Here is a 23,324-nt window from a genome sequence, read left to right on the forward strand (position 1 = left end):
CCCAACGTCCTCCCACTTGTCCCCATGACTGAGGCTCAGGAACAGTGAGATCTGCAGGAACTGCCAGGAACCAACGTCTTCAGCTGCATCTTGTTCTTCATTTTAAGGTACTGTGCCAACCCGATTGAGAGAACTTAACCCTTGCGGTGAAAGTTTGTGGAACTTTGTCAACTTGCAGGCCTAATCAGTCTGTGACCCAACATATGATTCTTTTTCGTACAAACTACTTCTGAGAACTTTGGCAAAGACTTTACAGTTTACTATAAGAACTGCTCTTTCCTATCCAAGACACTTTGGCCTAAGCCTATTGAACTGAATTGAGTCCTCTAGTGAACTGAAACTATTTGCACTGCATAAGAAAGTATTTGTGATCTATTCTATTAACTTGTGCCTTTGCCTTCCCATTTAAAGTGACTTAAATGCCCTTTGGCTCCTATTTCAGGGGAGCTTAAATTGTTCAGAAACATATTGCTTTTGTGTTGAAGTATATTTGTGTATAATATTAAGTTTCCTCCTTCTAGTGAATGTTTTCTAAATGATTGTGTAATAAATGTATAAATATTTTACCAGGAAACCTTGAGTTTAAGTGTCTACCTGAACCACTGTGATTGTAAGACCTCTGTGTAACTTCATTTACTGCTCACATTCCCTCTTGAGATAAGCCTGGTTGCTCAGCTCGTTACCACAAACTGTAGTAAAGGCTTATACCAAAGGTTGGTTTTGCTTACACCTGTAGTCCTAATTGTATGTGGTGGTCCCAGAGGGTAATGCATGCAATTCTGCCCAACACTTTGGTTAGAAGAAATGGTTTCAGCTGGCTTCTGTTCCTATACGGCTGTGCAGATCCTGTTCCTGGGCCTCAGTTGTGGTGACAAGAGGGAGGACTTCTGGGGACTCCTGCAACCCAACGGGACGGTCGGCGACAGAAAAGGACCCACTTCTATTGAGTGGCTCTTTGCGGTTTCAGCTCCTTGCGTCTCTGCAAAAAGCACCACCGCAGACTCTTGGCTGTCGAGAGGGGCTTTCCTTGCATCTGGGGTCCAGCACTCTGTTGAGATGGCTCAGCCTCAGTCAGTCAGTCCTGCTTCCTGGAGCTCTTGGCCAACTTCAAAGCAATGCACACAATCTGTTATTTCCCTCCCTGGCTCTTCGGTTCCAGCAACCAGCTTCAAGAAGATGTCCAGACGGGCTTACTCTGGAGTTGATTGGTCCCACCAACTCAAGGGGAGAAGTCGTTTTTGCAGGGCTTCTCTAGTCAAGGTGAATTCGGAGCTTCAGCACAGTAGCAGGGCTTCACCGGGCCAACCAACGGTCCAGGAGTTGCATCAGGTGTCTCTTCCAAGTTCTTCTTCGGATTCCTTCGTCCATTGGTCGACTCTGCCTTCCAAGCCAAAAAGCATCGCCTTTTACGCAGGTTTCTCCCATTCATTCCAGCTTAGCTGCCAGTCAACAGCAGGGTGGGCTTTCCTTGCCGCACAGCCAGCCGGCCAATCACCTTTGGGTGCATTCCTGTAACCAAGGGGATTAGAACAGGGAGTTTCGGGCACCTCCCTCACTTCCTGCCCCCATCGGACATACCGGAGCCAGAGGCGGGCTTCACTCGTGAATACCGCCAAAGACAAAACGAACAAAGGGACCAAACCTGGTTTGGCGTGTAGAGTAAATCTCAAGAAGGACCTTTCTACAAAGAAATGGCGAAAAAAGAAGACCAGAGCCATTTTGACAGAAATTGCACCCTTGGGTGCTCTACCGTAGCTGTAAACGCAGCCCGTGCTAATAGCACACCATGGTAGTTAAAAGTAAACCACTGCCACCAGCCTTTTATCGAGGCAAGGGTAACATAAAAATGTTACATCAGAAACTAGGCAAAGGGGATACTAAGTAAGGCCTCCAGCACCCTACTGTAAGATGCGTGCTGGGTCTATAAAGTTACAGAGCGAAGTAAAGTCAGTTTCACTTTACTGCTCTTGCAAACAGTAGTTATCCAAGAGAAAGGTATTTAAACCTTTGGGAAATCTGAAAGACTTCCCTGTGCCACTGCACTGAAGGTGCAGTGTGTCACAATGTGAAAAGATGATGCCTATGGAGCTTGTCAGACTCCACAACGAAAAGAAACAGTGTCCATCTCATAGGAAAAATACATGAGAGAGTGGGGAAAAAGGGTCTCACTGTTAAAGTCCTCAAAAAGGTGCTGGGGGTCTCCGAGGTGCTGGGAGGGGTCTCCAAGGTAGAGAGGAATTAGCACATTTCCAAGAATTCTCATAATAGGGAAAAGAAACAAGCCACAACCATAGCTGATTAAGGCTTTACACAAAGTCTCAAAGAGAACTGTCTAACCAAAGGAAATGTTGATTTTCTGAAGGGCTTCATTGCCAGGGCAGATAGCTAGGACCTCAAATCTAGGGGTATGCAGTGACCACTGAGATGTACTTTAATACCCTCATAGCCAAACTGAACTTAAATGGGAAGGACCTTACGGGAAAATGGCCTGCCACTACTGTTAATCGCAGTTAGTACCACTGACCCAGTATGACAGAGTTAAGGAAGCAGGGCCACTGAAGATTGGCGAGCCACACCCTGTACCCTCCAACAGCAGAAATCATTCAGTGATCAATTGACAAGCTTTCACTTATTTGACACACCTGTTGGCTGCTCTTAAGCCTGAATTCATTTGATTTTTTTCTTGTTGTGGAAAAGTTGAAAACAAAGTTGATGGAATAACAAATTGCAGTCCAGAAACTCTTCAGGAAAGCATGTCACTATTTAGGACCTAATAAACGTCCTTACATGGGCAACAACATTGCCCATGACTGACGATGGGAACATCTGCGACAAAGGCAATCGAAAGAGTATCTAGAGAATCTGCCATTTTCTAATAAAGGGAGAGGGTGGTTGTGTCAAGAGTACACCACAGCCATAATTCAATTTCCTAGTGACATATTTTAGCAAGGGAAAATACTGTCCAGGAATGTTTGTGTTCAGATTCTTTAGATATCATATCAGTCATTTTATAATCTGGCACAAAATACAAGCACTACTTACAGTGCTGATATTCCTAGTTTTACCCCATCATACTGTGTTAGTTTGTTAAAATGAGCATTTAAGTTTGGTCAAATACACATCAGACAGGTTTCAACAATATTACAACTGAGTGCACTTCAAGCAATTACTTTGAAGGAGGAATGTGTCCTAAATGTGTTATGAGTTCCCAGCCACTAGATTGTATTACTTGCTGATTAAAATGGATGTCGAATCTCTATCGGTCCAAATCCAGGTAGGACATTTTATACAATTGTAGTTTCTTGTGCTGTCAAATTAAATGCTACTATGAGTGATATTTTACTACCAAACAAACCAAGATAATTGATTACTCAAAGTATAAGATTAGACAAAGTACAATGGAATCTTGGTAGGGATGTCTGGAGTTTGAAGGAAGGGCGGACCCCTGCGCTGTCACTGAGTTAATGAGTGTTTTAATTGCTTCCTGCAGCCTGGCTCATGGTTTGCTTGGGAACCAAAACTCCAAAGTTCCTGGTGGTAATTGTAGACTGGTGGGTAAGCAACCCTACTTATTAGTGGCGCTAGAAATTGGTGATGACCATGGTTGCTGTTGCTAGTCGAAGGACGTCAAGGACACCATGTTTGTATTCAAAATCTTGAATTTGATTTGTGGTTGATAGTAACCATAGTCCTGGCACAGAATGTGCAAGGTGCGGGAGTGAAAAGCCAACATGCGTTTCAACCTAAGTCTTTGTCAAGGCAGAAAAGGAGTGGTTGGTGATCCCTCTATAAGGATTTCGGCGGTCCGTGGGCTATAACAATACCAGTTCCTGAATAGAATTGGCTCAGTAGCCACTGAAACAAATCTTTGCAGTGAAATTCTGCAGTCCGAGGCACTGGTCCGGGTAGCCACAATGGAATCTTAAAACTCCTCAGTACAATCCAGTGGACAATTGCTCGATAATTCACACTTCCTCAAATTCATTGTTTTTTTACCACTTGAGGTGGGTATGACTAGCACAAAACCTCTGTAGGGTGGTAATTCTTGACATTTCTTTTGGTACTGCCCAATGCTCTCTGAAATAAAGGTGCAGGTCCTGTCTTGGTATACACAGGACAAGAGAGATTTGATTTACAGATCTTTGATTCAAGGATAAGTCCACAACAAACATGCAAAAAAGTGCTACTTTCAAAAACAATCTACTCCAATATATCACACATCAGACAAAAACAATATCAATTGATGGCATGAGAGATGCGTCGTTACAGATAACATTTAATATGTTGACTGCATAAGCTTTCACGACAAAACAAACACAGAGATCATTTGAGAAACACCCTAATTCTAATGTCAGCATATAGGAAAAGCTAGATTTTTCAATACCTGTTTGAGAAGCGGTAGATCGCTGAGCAATTTTCGTACACCGCTTCCAAGAACTACTACTTTGCAATGACGGCACCACTGATGCTTTCGCGCTGTATTATTTGCAATATGCTGGTTATGGTCCTTCAACCCTGGGATTGCTTCAAATGAAATATTGTATTAGTAAAGTTCAGAGAGAAATTACTAAACCACAGCATTACTTGTATATGGGCGAACAAGGTTTTTTTGTCCAAACAGCAAAATGAATAAATAAGTAGCACCAAGATCTTACTATTAACATGGACGGTCGAATAGGAAAATATTTTAATTTGGATATCAACTTAAACAATATACTCATTATATACTCTTGAATAATTACTTCACGATTTCCAAATTACAGAATAAAACTGTTGATGTATCAATCAACACAACAACATAAAACTTAGGAATCAATAAAACCTTAAAATGATATGCTTTTCCCCACTCCCTTAAACTATAGTACTTCTACAGTCAGTTGTTTCATTTAGCAAATTGACATCACCTTTTAGCAACTAAGCTTAAATGAGAATTTCTATGACCAAACAGAGAAAAGTGGACTTGGGCCCTAACCAATGCAAAAAAACACAAATTGCTTGTGCCTTTTCCATTCAACATCCAGTTGGCAGAATTGGTTTGCAGTCATGCCATGCAGGACAACTAGCTTCTGCATTCCAATTATAATGAGGGCTTTTGGCAGGTAGATGACAAAGATAGCTCCAATGACCTATGCCTTTGAGAGAGTAGGACTATGAATCAGAATTCTTTATCTTCTTGTCATGTTGAGCACAGAGTCCACTTTAAATACACTGCTTCCCCTATGTCAATAAGACATTAGGAGATTTAGGCTGCATACAGGTCTTATTACAGATATTAAAACGTAATTTGCAGCAGACAATCTTAATTCCTTTTCTTATCGTCATTGCGGCAAGATAGGAACCTGACAATCTGTCTTTAATCAAGTCCTGAGTGATTTGCTGCAGGAGTTGAGCAAATATACAGTTTATAGGACCACTGGAGTGGAGCTTAGCTCATGACTGATCTGGTAAATATCTGTTCACAGATAAATAATATTGTGATGGTAAATTGTGGTACCATCAATATCTTTGGTCTCAAGTGCCTAAAATATCTAAAGATTGCAAATTGGGCAGTGCCCATTTCACTAGGTCTATTATTAACATTATATTTTATAAAGCATTCAATCCCGGCCTTCTCCCGTTTCCAATTGCTATAGCTATATGTGGTCTTGCCCAATTAAATAGTGATCAATGTTTGAAGCTCGGAAGGAATAAGAGGCTAGTTGATTCTGTTGAGATTTAAACCAATGTCTGCAAGTTTAACAGATATCTGAATTGAGCACTTAAAATACACTATCACATCATTAGAGGAGGGCAAAACAGGTTTCTCATACCCCTGTTCGGAATGGTTGATTGGGCACTCAATCCACTACCTCTCACTATTTTGCCATCAATGCAGAATTCTGGGTTTCAGCCATATTGGCCTCTCCTCATTTGGAGGAATTTCGCCCAGTCAAAGACCTTGAACATTCCTGTCAATAAGAGTGACCAAATGTTTGGGCCACTTCGTGTTTAAATGTTTTGTTTCCCTCTCGGGCTGGAATACATTGGCCGATGGACTCCAATCTTCCCGTTTGGCTCAATGTGACTGACTGCAATGCTTGCCATTGCAGCAGATCATGCCTCAGCATTGACCTGCATCTTGTCTGAGGAAATCTGTGCAGAATTCCGCTTTGGGATAGCAGAATTGGGGAACAGAATATGCAGATTCTTGTACAATAGTGCAAAAGTCGCAAATATCTACTTACCGTATCTTTTGAGCTATAAGATTGTGGTAGGCAACTGGCAAAGTCCACAATAATAATTTACAAAAGGAGACCTACATTATTGCTAAAAGGCCGGATTACTTCGGTATATTATCTAGCATTACACGCACAGCTTAAGCATTTTCTACGCAATGACTGATTATTCAGTGTGAAGAATCCAAGGAGCTAGTTACCTCTCCCCTAAGGGGAACCACCCCCTTTGGGATGAGGGAGGCGAGCCGGCTAAGCTCAACAGTCCCCAGGGGATGGGGTAAGCTTTATCCATGAGGACGAGACTCCCATTAGGGGACAGGGAAACACCAGAGAGACTTGAGTCACTATCCCTTTTCCCCCCAGAGATTGGCACCTTTATGTGGTAATCAGGGACTAAAATGTGAGAGAGCTATTAAACAATGGCTAGCTCACCTTCGAACCCCAAACATTTAATTCTTACAGGGAAAACAGAAGAACAATGGGAAAAACAGCCTCCTGAAGTCATGTCAAGCCTTGGACCAATCAGAAAAGATTATCCACGTACAGCACAGACTTTAAATTACACTGCAGCACACATTTAGAAGATCAAATTACTTACCCCTGGTAATGTTGTTTCTACTGGATGTTCCTCCCACGGATTCCTCATCTTTGATATATCGATATCCTGCTTGCAGATTCACAAACATTTGAGACAGCAGACAGCGCTGTGCGTAAATGGGCCAATATTCTTCAGCGGCTTCCATTTCCGTGACTGGATGTGATGTAGACATTGGTGAAAATAACATCTACTGTGCCTGGTGACTCAGTTCTAGTTTTTCCCTCTTTGGCACAGCCGACTTGAGGAAACCTAACCCACATGGGCATTGAAAGAGAGGGAAGTATATTAAAATAAATTAATCCACTATCAGAGGGGTAAGCTGGGAGGGCAATGAGGAATCTGAAAGAGGAATAACCAGTAGAACGAACATTACCAGGGGTAAGTTGTTCTTCTAATGGATTGTGTCCTCCCACAGATTCTGCATCTTTGATAGACTCCCATAGCAGTTGGATAGAAGGAAGTAGGACCAGCAGATTTTGTTACCGGTTTATAGTGTGCAAAACAGCTTTCTCATCCGACAATGTGTCTAGATGTTAATATTTTGTGAAGGTGTGTATCGAAGACCAATTAACATCATTACAAATGTCCTGCACTGGTACACCTCTTTGTAGAGCCGAAGCGGTAGCCACTCCTCTAATAGACACATCCTTACATTTTCAGGGACATCTTTCCCAGTCAAAGAATAACATTCTGAAATACACAGAATGATCCAGCGTGAAAAGGTGTGTTTAGTCGTGGCTTGACCCAGTTTTTGTCCAGTGTAACCGACAAAGAGTTGATCAGCTTGGCTGATATTTGCCAATCTGACAATATATAAACTCAGGGCCCTTATTGGATCAGTCTGTGCAACCTCGGTTCCTCCTTGGAAGCATGAGGCAGTGAAAAGAATGCCGGCAAGGTAATCTTTTGTGTGAGATGGAACTCAGGGACACCACCTTGGGATGGAAAGAGGGGCGAACCCTCAAGACTACCTTCACCTTGTAAAATGTAGTGAAAGGAGGTTCACACGATACAGCCTGTAGCTAACTCACTCTGTGAGCAGAAAGTTATGGCCACTAGAAAGATTGTCTTGAAGGTTAATAACTTAGTGGACAGGAATTGAGAGGTTCAAATAGAGCTCCCATCAAAAATGTTAATACCAAGTTTAGATTCCAAGCCATGACAATGAAAGGGACCGGTGGGACAATATTTGTCAGTCCCTTGAGGAACTGTATGACAATGGGTATTTTAAAATAAGAGCCTTGCTCTGGCGTGCGTTTAAAGATGGATAACGCTGCCAGGTAGCCTTTGGCTGGAGTCCCCTGCAGCCCCTGCAAAAAAGAAAGCACTGCAGGTGTATCGCAAGAGAAAGGATCAGTAGCTTTAGCTCTACACCAGCTGCTAAACCTGTTCCAACTGAAAAGGTATATTGCTTTTGTTGCTTGTCTTCTGGCCAAAAGCAACACCTCAATAACGTCTCCCGAGAGGTCCCAATCTTTGTATCTTAACCAGGCGTGAAGGTTCAGAGTTCTGATTTCTGGCTAAAAAAGACTGCTGGGTGAAGAAGACTGCCTCCTTGTGAGAGTAGGTCTACTCTCGGGGGAAGACAGAATAGAGGGCAGATGGACAAGTCCAGAGGTTTCGGGCACCACATCCTTCTGGCGCAATCTGCAGCAATCAGGATTATGGACTTCCCAAACTTCCTCAAGCTAGTGATGACATGAGGAATGACGGGAACTGGTGGGAATGCATACAGGAGTGGAAAGTCCAAGTGCAGTACGAAGGTGTCCTCCTGAGCTCTTCTCTGAGGACATTCCCTGGAGTAGAGCAGTTTGCATTTGATACTGGACACAGACAGATCCACTTGAGGGGTTCCCCAAAGGGCGAAGAGGTCTAAAAGGACTTTCTGAACCAACTCCCACTTGTGGGAGACTGTACTCTGCCTGCTAAGAGCGTCCGCCGTCGTGTTCTCTTCTCCGGCCAGGTGAACAGCCGATCACGAGATTCCATCTTGCAGTGCCAACAACCAGAGCTGCATTGCCTTCCTTCACAGGGTAGTGACCCTACACCTCCTCTCCTGTTGAGGTAGTTTATGGCCACTGTGTTGTCCATCAGTATTATGACATTCTTCCCCTGTATAGACGGCAAAAATGCCATCAGCGGCAGTCTTATTGCCCTCAGCTCTAAAATGGGTTATGTGTAGTGTGACACAGACTCTTGTATGACATTAAGATGTGAATATTTATTAAAGAAAAGGATAATGCCTATCTTTACCTATTTCTATGGGGTATTTCCTACCTAACAAACTAAGGTGCTCGTCAGTGAATGTCTTAAAGGAATCTGTCCATTGTCTAAACGAAAACTAACTGACCCCGCCACTACCTCAATAACTTAAGGAAGGAGAAGGACTCTTCTCCTTGGTTCTTGCTTCACACAAGTTTGCTGTTCAATTACTGATTTTCAAATAGTCTCTGGTGACTTTTCGAATCAGTTCATACAGTTCTCTTAATACTTCGTTACTCTTGTTTCTTCTCAACTCAGGGTTGGTTCCCTTGGTTCTGTACGGATGTCTTTTCAGTTGTCAGTGTCTTCTGTTAGTTTATTTTTCTCTTTAACTCTCTATCCAAAGGTTTCTTTCCCGTTTTCCCAGGGTAAGGTTATCCAACTTTTCCAAGTCTCTGTTGAGGCTTATTTCAATAGATTGCTTTCTCCCGCAGATACCTCATGAGATAGATGTCCCTTCCAGCATCAGTTGCTCAGAAAAACATTGGACAGGGGGCATAGTGCGCCTCAATATGGCCGTCGATCCATCTGGACTCGACGCAATGTCGGTTGTTGTACATATACGTCAATGTTAGGCAAGACTGTATGTAGTAAACCTCTGGGAGACTACACCAGCCATGTCCTCTTGGCAATAGACACGCAACTATTCGTATAGGTCTGTACTATACAAGTTGGTAGAGTGACTGTGCAGCCAGACCTATCTCCAGAGGGGTAATTGTGAGCTGTAGAGGTGCAACATAGAGATTCACAATTACAAGTATCCAATTAACACTCCTACTCAAGGTTGTCTAGTAAAATCTAGTAAAATAATTATTTATTGAACAGTCAGTTTTAAAATAAGCTTTCTTTAGAAAGGGCAAGATGCAACAATAAAATACACTTCAAACACACTTCCTCATATTTAAAGGAATAGTACACTCAAAAATGTTATTGTCCTGAGCGTTTAGGCATGTGGTTTTAAGCAAACTGATCGATCGTAAAGACATTTCCCATGCACCTTACCTTAGTTTTCCTCACTTTTACAAATGTGAAATCAACAAGCAGGACACGGCCATCTTGTGCCAATCTTATCCGTTGCCGAATCGCCCTATGTTCAACTGCCCTCGCGACACTAAATCATATCACCCGCCTCTGAAGCTGACATCCCTATTCTGAGCAATATTCTCCACCTATTTTCATGATGTTAGTGGGCAGCGTAGCCAAACGCACCCAGTCATCACCTAGGTCTTAACGTAAGTTGACGCAGAACCTGGAATATCAACACACATCCTCTCACAGCACGTCCCAAATCGGAATAGAAAACACTATTTTTAAAAGAAAACATCAATACTCTGCAATTTACAATGTGGTTTTATTTCACAAAACACACTCACAGAACATCCGGTGATTACAATTTACTACCAATTATTGAAAGTCCTTCGGTTATAGTATCATTAACTCCTTTCGGGAGAAGAGGCGCAGTCGACGCATCCTTGAATCGCAAGGCTTTGGCATCAGCTTCTTGCTAGACCACCGTAAACGATGACAGGTTGCTCCTTGTTGCTGGTACCGCCAAAGGGCACATCAGTCCCGGGTAATCGTCTCACATCAGCGTAATCGAAATCCATCCATTTAGGCGTATCTGCCACTGCTGGCTGACAAATCCTTCTGTTAGAATCTGGAAACGATGGCATTTGCATAACGGCAAAATTTATCTGTGTAGAAAACATTAAAAAAATATATTTTAGTAGCCGTTCTTTATTCAAATGTATCCATTTACCCTTTAATTCTGCAGTGGGTGAAACCTAATAAGTAACACAAATCACAAACAATGGAAACATACAGAAAATAGCAGGTACAATTGGAGCCTACGATGTGCTTGAGAGGTAAGCGCTGTGGTGTAGGTTTAGCTCCCAATGGGATGTGGAAGCTGACAGAAAAATTCAAACACAGACGGCAATATAACGGAACATTAGAAACAAACTTGGGGTTGGTGGAACCTGGGGGAACCCAGACGTGGACTCCATGCTCACTGTGCTCAGAGAGGCACAGCTCCACCTCACTGAGGCACAAAAAGGCTGAAACATGTATGGGGTTGCTGTAGATACTCTAGTTCAGAAGGGAATTGTCATAGCATTTTGGTGCTGGACTGCCCATGTGGGCGGGACAATGCCCGATATGCAAACTGATATTCCCACCTGTAAAAGGTACAGTGAGCTAAAAGCAATGGCTGTGGACTATCAAAGTGGGAAAAAAAAACACAGAACCGGTTATCATGCCATGGTCTTTCTAGAGAGGGGCGCCTGCTACCTTCTTTAAAAATGTAACGGAACTGGCAACATAAAATTTCGACAAGCGAAAAAAAAAAAGTCCCCTTGGAAAATGTTCTGAATCCTGTTCACCCAATAATACAACGTTGATAGTACACACTGATATGCCATGGGACGAAGTGGTTTAGATATCACTAGCCTGCATAAAGGTTGTGTTTGCGTGTCCTCACAATATGTCCCAACCAACAAACCATAACATTTACTCGTTCAACTATAAACTTTCGTCTTCATTCAAACGTACATTATACTTGGTATTTCCATTCTCTTGGCATAACAGAGTGTCCGCTCAGAACAACGGTTTTCATAGAATGAAAATAATTGTTCCAATGTCAAGTTTTAAAATAGTGAACTTTATCATTTTTGCGGGTATTCGACACCTTCCGTCCTTCAATGCACAGCAAATCCTCCCTTTCTTCAAAGGTCGAACAACAACTGAACCTTGTTTTGAGCATGTATGTCTGGTAACTTTTGTTTTTGAGAAAGAAAGCCACAAATCAAAAACATACTGTACAAGACGCGTCGGTGTGAACTCCCCACAACCAACATCAAACGAAGTGACCTTCACTCCACGGGAGCGATCAGCCCGGCCGACCAACGTGGCATTTGAAATATGTTCGCTGGCATCTGTGCTAGTGATTTAGATATTTTTGGACAACAGTTAGGGTAAGTAGAACAGATAATTAGGAAACCATTTTCAAATAGGCCGATTGACATCTTTCTACTAAGCCCGAAAATCCATCTCTCCCTTACAAATGCAGCTCTCCCATCCCCAGGCACCTAGCTCAGCCAACCCACACCATCTACTCCCCATTGCCACATCTGCGCACACCCCGTTCTCGCGTCTCGCGGAGGGACATGCTCCGAGGATAACTTGAGACACTGACAAGTCATAAATTAAAGTGTATATTCATCTCCAGTGAAATTCCCGTGCACTCACAGCCTCCACGCAGCCAGGCCTGAGCCCACCAGCTCAGACTCCACAGTTCCTTTCATGCCGATATCCATCTGACCCTCCCGTGCCCGGATCATTCAAGGACCAACAAGAGCGGGGCGAAAGCAGGAGGGGGCAAAACACACAGTTACACTGTACGGCATCCTACAACAGGCACTTCTTTAAAAAAATTAATTTAAAAAAAGTTGACCAAGAGGATATATTTGAAAAGACAATTTGGACGTTATGGCCACCTATGTAGAGCTTTACAGAATTCAAGCAACCACAGACATGTATGTTATCATTCGAGATATAAACAAATGAATCATAAACCGGATTAAATCTGCATAATAGGATGCTTCTTAATATGTTTAATAGCTTTGAAATTCGGGTTTAATAGCATTGCATTGTTTATGTACAAACATTGGGGAACATATCCCAAAAGTTATAGAGAGCACATTAAGGACACCGCTGCAAATCATTTATATCGGGAAGTCAACTGTTCAACGAGTTCTGCTCCAGGTGGACAGGGCTGGTTTGCAATGTTTTGTGGCAATGTATGTGTCCTAGGAACAAAATTGGGATTGAATCCATGAGTATGCATGGCCAACACAGTCAAAGTGAGATCTTTCACAAAATCAAATTCCATTACCTGGTATATTGGCTTGGTCACTAATTTGTTGCTTCATTTTGCAAAGGCACAGGTGTAACAAAGCATCCCAACGTTTTCTGCAGTTCTCGATTGTTCTCGCCCTACGTTCTCATTATGCACTAATACGGCTACTAATGTCCTAGGTTGCAACCTTTTGGGTCTGTACTTTAGGCACATATTGTGGAACACCTCCAAATCTCCGGTGTGACAGAATTCTGTGAGTCCCTTTAGGTCTCTTGAAAGAGTTTTATCAAACACGATCTTCTCAAGAGCTTTGTGTGGAGGTGAAGATGAAACCAACCACCACTTCTTGTGTTCCTGCTCCTCTGATAAAGGTCCATGTGCACATTCATGAAAATGTTGGTTTTCTGTCCATGACTGAACGTTTGTTTATTTATTTGGTAATGTGCACCTTAGATAGCTGGGCGCAAAAGGAACAAAAATACTTAAAGCTTAGTTACAACAAATACAATGAGTACAACATGAAGAGACAAGCTTAGTAACCACTTGCGGGTTACAGTAAAGCAGAGGTGCTTTAGGACACATATTGCAGTCAAATAGTGCAGTGGATGACAGATACAGTGGTTGTGGCAAAGCCGTAGGCCGACGTTACCGTAAGACAAGATTTAAAATGAAACAGAGATAGGGTACCTAGTACCGGGATGCAGTCCGAGCTAGAGCAGTGTCCAGTGTTAATGATCATTTGTTTGTAGCCAGTTTAACATGTTGGTTGCGTCTAAATTTTGGGTAGGGTTGTTCTGTTCTTATGGCTGTGGGGAGTGTATTCCAAGATAGGGCTGCTTTGACCGGGAAGCTGGCGCCGTTCATTTGAATCTAGGAATCTCTAGTAGGTGGGCATTGGCAGACCTAGTTGGGCGTGTTGAGGTTCTCCGGTTTATTCTTTCTGAAAGATATGGTGGTGCTATGTTATTCAGACACTTGGAGGTGAGTGAAACTGTTTTGAGAAGAATCCTGTCGTTTATTTTTAGCCACTTGACCTCTCTTCTGAATTTGGAGATGTGCTTTCTGTTAGGGATATTCAGGGCTGCTCTTAGGGCGTTATTTTGTAACCTTTGAATTTTGTGTAGGATGTATTTATTGGCGCCTAGGTACAGGGCATTGCAGTAGTCTAATTTGGACATAATTAGTGCATTGGCAAGAGTGATGCAGCTGGTTTCGGAGAGAAATGGTCTGCAGGCTCAGATAAGTTTGACGGTATAGGCGGTTGAGGATGCTAGTGAGTTAACTTGTTTCTTGAGAGTTAAGGTGGAATCAAGGTAGAAGCCTAATGTTTTAACTACGGGCATCACCTTGATTGTGTTGCTGTCAATGTTGAAAGAGGTTTAACTAGAGCTAAGTTTGTTTAGGTTCGCCTCTGAACCCAGGATCAGTATCTCAGTTTGATTGTCGTTCAGGCAGAGGCCATGGGATGCCATCCATGCCTGAATGAGGAGGTATATCTTGTTTACCAAGGCCGTGTCCTCGAGAAAGTTGCCAGAAAGGGGAATGAGGATCTGGTTGTCGTCTGCATAATTTGTGTAGGTGACACCCATCTGTCCAACTTGTCGAAGAGGGGTTGGTAAAAATGTTATACATAGTAGATGAGACACAGGATCCCTGTGGCACACCGCAGGACGTTTGTTCAGGGTCAGCAGAGGATGAGGGGAGAAGACTCATCGTGCGGTTTGCCAGAAAGGACTGGACACAGGTTATGGCATCACTTGAGAAATGGGCAGCCGACTTGTGGTGATTGCATAAGACAGCATGATCCACTAAGTCGAAGGCCACCGATAAGTCAAGGAGTAGCAGCATAGCTGTTTTCCCATTATACTTCAGTTCATCAATTTGGGTCTTAAGGTCTATTAATGGCGTTTCTGTACCTTCCTGAATTTGGAGGTAAGCTAATCTATCAATTATTTTGGAGGAGGAAGAGGATTGTGGTGTTGGGTCTGTAGTTGGCCGGGATAGAGGGTTCTAGTGTTTGCAGATTCTTTGAGGTTGTTATGCACTGTATTTGTCATGAAGGAGGCATTAATAAGCTTAAAGATGAATCGGGCTAAGTCTCTAGCCGCGTCCTTTATAATTTGAGCCGAGCAGCTGTCTCCCTGGCAATTCGACGGTTTTAGGGAGAGTATGATTTTCTCTGTCTATAGAATAGAGATTTTTGTGAAACTGAAAGGTATGGTGGTTCTGTCAGGTGTGGAGTGAGGAGTGGGTTGCTGCTCAGATGGGAGTAGCAAGTCCTTTTTATTGGCTATTTTAAGTTGCAATGTTGTTTGACAAGGCATTTTGTCCCGGAGGATAGTGAATAATTCTTTGGTGTTGGAATTGGCCTTAGAGATTCTGTCGTTAAACGTGTTTTTTTTTGTGCAAATCATTTTTTAGTACACGTTGGTGCAGTTAGTGGGCTTGGCTTTGTTCTCGTCAGTGGGCGAGTGATGCGAAGTGGATTGGAGTTCTCTTTTTTGGAGTCTTAGTTCTTTAAGATGTGGTGTAAACCAGGCATTAAGGTGTGATATCTGCCTGCTTTTGCGAAGTTTGACAGATGCGATCGTGTCCAGTGCCTTGGTCAGAGTTGTTAAAGACCTCCACTAGGAAGTTAAGGTCTGTATTGCTGACGAGGTCTTTGATGGAGATGAGGGAGTAGTTTTTCTGCTGTGATATCCTTCTTACCTCTGGTTGGGAGTGGGGGTGCCATGGCTATGGTTTTAGGGCTAAGGAGTTCTAGTGTGGAGGAGAAGGTGATTAGGTGGTGGTCAGTCCATGATTGCAGGACAATGTTAGTGATTGAGATTTTACAGTTCAGCTCGGCCACCCAGTCGAGGGTCCTTCCTTTGATATAGGTGTGGGTAAGAACTATTTGTGTGAGGCCATGATCCGCCAATATGGCTGCTGTTGATTGGGCATGTTTATTATTAGGGTCATTGAAGCCCAGATTAAAGTCCCCCATCGATAGGATCTGTGAGGAGTCTTTCGTGCTGTTGGCCAGAAGGCTAGATAAGTCCTCCTCGAAAGTTCCCACAAGACCTGGAGGTCTATATACCAGATGGATGGTAAAGTATGGTTGCTGGATAAAGGAAGTTTGGCTGTGAATACTTTGCATGATTGGCATGCGGGTGGGGTAGCAAGTCTAATGGCAAGGTTGGTTTTGGATATGATAGCTAGTCCGCCATCTCTGGAATTGGGTCTGTCAGCTCCAAGTATGTGGTATCTATCTGGTATAGATAGCATGAGGGCAGGGCCTGCTGCCTCATGAAGCCAGGATTCATTTGTAACTAGAATGTCCAAGTTCCTATTGGTTAGAATGTCTGCAATTTCAGTGGCATGTGGCACGAGGGATCTGGCATTAATAAGCGCTCCAGATATGGTTGCTGGATGTTTTGGGTAGAATTACCGTTCGTCTTGGGCTCATTGAGACTGGGCAGTCTTGATCCAAGTCTGTTTTCTATTCTGTGGTGGGCATGATGAGATGTTAATAAGGGCCATTATAGAGTAAAGGCAGAGTAGGAGTAGCTGGTTCCGCTGTGTTTTGCTCATATTCATGGTATTGTAGCAGGAGATGGGGGGCAATCCTGATAGTCTAATCAGTGAGTAAAGATGGGATTGGGTAATGCTGGTATGGCCAGGTCCTGCAGTGATTATGCTGGTTCAAGTACGTTAGTCCAACATGAGCAGGTAGTTCACAAATAGGCTAGTCCCCACATATGTGGTAATTCACAAGAAGGCTATTTCAACATAGGCCAGCAATTCACAAATGGGCTAAAGCAAAATATGCAAGTGGTTTGCAGATAGGCAACATATGTATGGCAGTTCAAGAGAAGGGCTTATTTCAGGCAGGGTGATTCAAAGAGCACTACTGGGTGGGCTAGTCCACATGTGTGGCCATAGATCTTGGGAAGTGGGCGAATGGCGAATCAACGGTGTCAACAAATGAATCGGCGACCATCTTAAGGAGGTTGCACGGTGCGGCTTAATGAATACGCACAGAAATGGCAGTGGAACAGTGGTGCATCAATGAGCGCCTTTTTTCAAGTAGAATTTCCACAGGTTTTGGAGCTCCACCAAAGATGGTTGCTGAAAGACAGACCACTGTAAAATATTTTCCAAGCCCTTTCTGTTGCCAGCAGCTGTAATTTTTTTATTGACCGATTTGGCAACATGCCATACATTAAATTGATGACAAATGTTTGGAAACTGCTCTCGCATGGCCTTGGCTATTGAAACATGTCTGTCAGTGGCTATGAGGTCTATCTGCATTCCCCTCGATTGAAGACGTTCGAGGGATTTTATGAAACTATGTTTCTCCATGGCCGTAGAGGATTTACATTGGGACACCTGCACAATCTCCGCACTCACAATTTTTTTAGTTTCCATGTCTTGAAAGTGTTATGTGCAGTACTTTTCTGAAGAAAAAAACAGGGCTATCACACTGTCCGTCGCCAGCTAGCCTGAACCGTTTGCCAGAAAATGTGCTTTCAATTGACATTTGTTCAATTTTCCAGGCTGGACGAATAGCAGGGAATAACTATTCTCTTCGATATTTGTAGTACTGTGTTTTAGCAAGAAACTGAACTCCCACAAATTGACAAACTCGACAATTTACTAAAAGTAGAGCCACTGAAAAGTAAAGCTGCTGAACATAGTAGATTCCGGCTGGCACTTTGCCCAGCATCAGTTGAGTGGACCATGAAAATGTTTCATGGAGGTGGGAACAGCTGGCTTGGATTTTCAGGTGAATGCCTTGTAATACACAAGACACATGCACCAATGGCTGCCCACATATTCCCCCCCCCTCAATGAATGGACACATTTCAGCATTAGTATAAGCTCTACCAGGCAGCTGTCGAATACAATGTATTTCTGCTCCTTTATTAGCCAATCGTCCTGCAAGATTGTGGTTTGAAAGTCAACTGTGGTGGACCAGTCGCCCAAACCAGACAAACTGTAGTTGAGATCTTTGTCAAGTTCATTGGTCAGTTGCGTTGAAGCCTCAGTCTCTGTTAGTTCAGCTTGTGTTATTTACACACGAATTGGAGAAACCATCAACGTTGAATGTTTATTGGGTGGACTGTTTTTTGAGGGTGTAGATTGTGTCAAGTGGTCAGCAAGGAATTCCAAAGCATCTTCAGTATATTCAGTTTCATCTGGTCGGGTTCTTACATTGTAGCAATGGTCTAAGAACACTTGACTGGCTTTGCCGGTCACATTCAATTCAGTTTCAGGCCATTGGACAAACAGCTCAAGTCTGCTTATTGACAGGCCCGCACTGCGCCTCAAATAGTAGTTGCTCCATGGTGAAATCTGTTTGGCAAGCAGCATCTTTGCTTTCGTTTGTTGTCTGTCTCTTTATACTCCTTTTCCTTCTGGGCCTCTAGGAGATGGGTTGTAAAAACATGTTCAATGTATAGCACACATACAGTAGATGGCAATTTAAATACAAAAACATGTTATGAAGAAAACACAAGCCTAAAACCCTTCTAGAAAACAAAATTGTTTTAGTTACCCTTGTTTCTTGATTTTCTGTGAAACCATGGTCTTCTCTGTAACGACCGCACCAGCAAGCTGATCCGCCACCTCAGATCCATGTGCCTCCACTTCTAATTTCACACCTTGCGTACATTCCTTGAATAGAATATTAATTTTAAAAAAAAGAAAAGTCAATCTTATTGGAAATTAAAATCTTTCATTGCACACACCGCTTACACACATACCCTTGCAAGCAGTGTACGTCATTTAGTCAAAATATACATTTCATAATTCACCTCGATTGATGTCAAGTGTACTTGATCAGAGATCACAGTGCAAAACATACTGATTGTAATGTTGCCCTCAAAGATTTTGCAATGTATTCTGCATTAGGGAGGAAGTGTAACGTTTGAACTGAAATCAGAAAAGTTTGAAACACTGCACGTTTATATGAATGTCACTGTTTAATAGTATCCTATATAAGACTTTATTTCTTTCTTTCTTTCTTTCTTTCTTTCTTTCTTTCTTTCTTTCTTTCTTTCTTTCTTTCTTTCTTTCTTGGGAACTGTAAGTATGCATAGCTCATACTCTGGACCAGCTGCAAAGGACGATGTAATTGTAGTTGAAGTACCAGCATCCCCCTTTAACAGTACCTGTTTTAGTACGGATGAGAAACGGATGAGAAAGCGAAACGGAACTAAGACAATGGTACATAAAGAGAAACCCCTAAATGACACCTAGTGTAAACAACCGACCACATACATAAACGTGTTCATATTATTTGAAATTCCAAGCATAATACATTCTCTTGATTGAAAATTGAAATAAAATTACCTAATAGGCGCTTGAAGTTGACGAATCCTGAAAATAAATGAATGCAGAATCTTGCTCCTTCATTTTCAGTGCATTGTCATCAAGTGGTAAAAGGGAAAATTAGATTTGCATTATATATGTGTGGAAAATCCAACTGACGAGAATATAAACTTCTGCAAGTCTGTAGGGCTCACCATTGGTATACGGGATGTGTCAGTGGTTTCGTCACTTGTGAGGGTCTGTGCTTCTGTCAGTATGCTTTCCTAAAAAAAACATGTCAAGCAAACAATTACGAAAACCTTATCATTCTTGTGAAGGGCACTATGGCATTGTTTTCCATGGTCATAATTACTTCATTTGAGGCTCCATAAAGATGTATACAGATGTATAGTGAAATGTGGTGTAGTTAAAATGTAATACAATCTGGTACATATGCAAACTTTAGTAAGACATTTACACTGAAAGCACCAGTGGATTTACCTGTTCAGTACCCCACCGCCTACAGCTAATTCATCATCCGGGACTCACCCGAGGCAGCATGTGCATCAATAGAGTGAGTTAGAATTGCATTTGGAAGCAATTTACTAAACAGTCTGGCTCCACGCTTTTTTGTGCATTTTGATTGGTCATACATATTGTCTGTAAAGTGCAGGGTGCAGAATCGATTGGCCCTCAAGTCTCCGAAGACAGCCTGTGCTCTACTTTCAATCTCGTCCACTGCAAAACCACAATATCGAACCCATCTTCATATGAAATCAACATCCTTTGGGAATGTATGCAGGATTGTGCCCCGACTTTTGACATGGCTCCTAGAACAGCAACCCAAAACCATACAAGCAGGCATTCTTGAAAAATCTATAATATCTGTATAAAAAAGTATAAATAATTACAAATAAATGGTACTGAATGCATGATATTGATGGAATTATATCACCGTTTTCTATGCAATGCTTGTTTTGGCCAAAGAAGCAAAACCTGTGTGGCGTAGTTGAATATTCCCTGAACCATCATACAGAATTGATTGATGTGACGAAAATCGTATATATCGAGATTAGAACACTTGGCTGTTCCCACCCTCCCAGAACCCTTGGAAGGGCACAGCCAAATGTGCGAACTGCCATTGATAGTGGAGGGGGGATGGATGGGCACGAGACGAGGCATGCAGAAAAGGCCCGGAACACTGCTGAAGGGAGACACACTTATGTGGATTGCAGGGGCAGGATCTGCAAGAGGGGAGCCTGGAGACACAGCGTCCGGGGAGGCCGTGTGTACAATGGCCCATGTGCAGAAGAAACCTTTGAAGTGTACATGGTGTTTGGCACCTTGGCCATTTATAATGGTGGGGGGATGGATTGTTGCAGAGGAGGTGAGCGTAAAAGAGCACCAACCATTCTTTCATGTCTCTCAGACAAGTGAGCGTGTCCTTGATTCACAGAAAAATGGAAACAACTATTCATAAAAGCTCTTTTGTATTTTATTTTGTAGCTGGCACAAATATACTACACATTGTACACTTCAGGTTGCAGCACAGTGTGGGGAAATCCCTGTACTGGCCGCTGTCACTGGGGAATTTGGCGCAAATGGCTCCGACGACACAGGCGGGTATTACTCGTCGAACCCAGTGTCAAAGTCTCCCATGAAACCACCATATAAAGGAACGATAGGCCACCAGCCTGTACCACCTGTGGAAAAGAAACATACATACTGTATTTAAATTAACCTGATAAGTGTACAAACCTTACCTGAAAATGCATCCTGTATCCTATGGCATAGTTGTCCGTACAAATGTTACTTCATGGATCAATCAACTTGGTCTTTAAAGTGTAGACCTATTACAAAGGTGAAGCCCCATGCAATCCTTAACATTTGTGGCACAGAGAAATATTGTTTCTAAGTTGAAATTGAAAGACACACAAGATGATCACTATGATTTCACTATGATTTCCCCATAGCGCGAGAGATGAATTGAATTGCCAGACTACATTCATTTGGCAGGGATAGATCAAAGTTACAACAATATAGGAGACAAACAAGAAATGTTAGTGGACTCGGTGGTCAAAGTGACATCACATGTAGAGTATACTTACTCGTTACTTGGATTGCGAGGGCAAACTGTTGCGCGAAATTTGTGCATAAGCACCATCATTATTCTTAACACGGACCTTGTGAGGCAGGCTGCCCTGAAGTCCTGCAGCTCGGTATAGCACAGCAAAGGTGTGTCTTCTTCCGATATGTAGGCCAGGCATCCAAAGTTTTCTCTGCAGCAGCAGTTCTCCTCTTCGTTTTGGCATGACCTTGCATCGATGCAGGTACACCAGATGGATAGGTCTTACATGCGACTAGGCTCTGGCATGGGATCCAATGATTTGTCTTCCCAACTGTCTCCCGATGCCCCATCGTTTCCGCATCTTTCGCTCTTAACTAATTCCACCTCGGAATACTCCGGCTCGTACTGGTAAGGCTGTATTGTTGCCATTATACAACAAAATTAGAATCAATAGTAATGCTAGTACAAGTATCTCCGAGCAATGAAGATAGCTGAACAGAGCAGAAATGAGTCACAAGCTATACAAAAAAAGCAGTGAAACGATTGAAAAAGCAACTCTAACGTTGCCTGATGAGAAGCGGTCTATTTATACTTATTGAGGAAAGAGGCGTTCTGCCATTTCCATGGAGACACATCATTAGCTGGTGCACAGAGAACGTTGACAAGAGACATGCATTTGCGTTGTGAAATGGGCCGTACGCGTCTAGTGAAGTCAGCTTCTGGGGCGGGTTATATGATTTTGTGCCGCAAGGGCAGTTGAACTTAGGGCGATGCATCAACGGATAAGATTAGCACAAGATGGCCGCACCCCGCTCGTTGATTTCGCATGTGTAAAAGTGAGGAAAACTAAGGTAAGGTGCATGGGAAATGTCATTACGATCGATCAGTTTGCTTAAAACCACATGCCTGAACCCTCCGGACGATAACATTTTTGAGTGCACTAATCCTTTAAGTTAAGTAAGTAGATACACTTTTGGGATGTCACACACACTCCCTCCACCCTGAGGTGACTTCAATAGCTAGGACACTGTGGACATTGATATATCACTTTTGACACTTATTTGCAATACTGAGGTTTGTGGAAAAGGAAAAGGTTAGGGAAGGAAACAAAGGTTAACAAGTTCTCTGAACAGGTAAGTACTTTACAATCCCCCAATGAAGTATAGGTTAACCCTTTCACAGCAATACAAGTAACTTATCACCTATGAGGGACAGTTAAACACAAGGTCAATGGGTCAGAAGAGTCTGCAGAGAGGATAGCCAATGTCAATTGAACAAAGTCTTGGTGAGCTGAGATAGCACATAAGACTTGCACAATGTTATATAGAGAGTTTGTAGCAAGGAATCACTGTTGGGCCACAAGCTGTAAGGCTTGTGAAAGCAAAGCTGCAAGCAACTCAGCAGAAAAAGCAGCTACTGAAAGGTTCCAATGAGAATCAAGCTACAGACCAAAAAGAGAAGTACCCCTTCAGTGAAGACAGTACCTTAGGTTGGAAGAAGAGGGTCCATCTGGCATCTGTTCCTGTTGCAGTCCTGCAGATACAGTGTTCCTGGGCCTCAGTTGTGGGGACAAGAGCGAGGACGTCTGGGGACTCGTGCACTGCGGTTGAAGGTCGGCAGCAGCAGTGGGCACTTTCCAAATGAGCGGCACTTCGCGGTTTCACCTATCGGTCAATAGCACCACTACGGTTCTTGGACACATTATGGGCTCCCCTTGCTTCTCGGGTCCAGCACTCTGTTGCGGTGGCTCAGGCAAGGGCCGTCCTGCTTCGAGGGAGTCCTTAGGATCTTCCTGGAGCTCGGGTCCGGCTTAAAGACAAAGCACTCGTTTCGGACCCCTGGCACTCGGTTGCAGCAGCAGCAAGGAAGTGCAGCCAGCAGGGAGAGGGGTACCAGTCAAGTTCGTCTTGGGGTCAGTTGGTCCCACCAACCCAAGGGAAGAAGTCGCCTGTTCCGGGCTTCTATAGTCCATGTGACATTTGGAGCTTCAGCAGTGCAGCAGTGTTTGCCCAGTGCAGCAGGGTTTTCACT

The 23,324-nt window shown here is 43.1% G+C and overlaps 1 protein-coding gene across 7 annotated transcripts in view; it reads right to left on the reverse strand.

Annotated features, from left to right (window-relative positions):
* Window positions 1-23,324, reverse strand: part of KMT2C (lysine methyltransferase 2C) — a 2,745,351-nt gene that overhangs the window by 453,035 nt on the left and 2,268,992 nt on the right. For all 7 annotated transcript variants that reach the window (XM_069647923.1, XM_069647922.1, XM_069647921.1 and 4 more), the window contains one exon: window positions 4,385-4,524. In XM_069647923.1, coding sequence (XP_069504024.1) covers window positions 4,385-4,524 — 140 coding nt within the window. The remainder of the gene's footprint in view (window positions 1-4,384; window positions 4,525-23,324) is intronic.

Source organism: Ambystoma mexicanum, chromosome 2q (assembly GCF_040938575.1).
Source record: "Ambystoma mexicanum isolate Mex_15411 chromosome 2q, UKY_AmexF1_1, whole genome shotgun sequence".
In the NCBI taxonomy this organism is placed as follows: Eukaryota; Metazoa; Chordata; class Amphibia; order Caudata; family Ambystomatidae; genus Ambystoma; species Ambystoma mexicanum.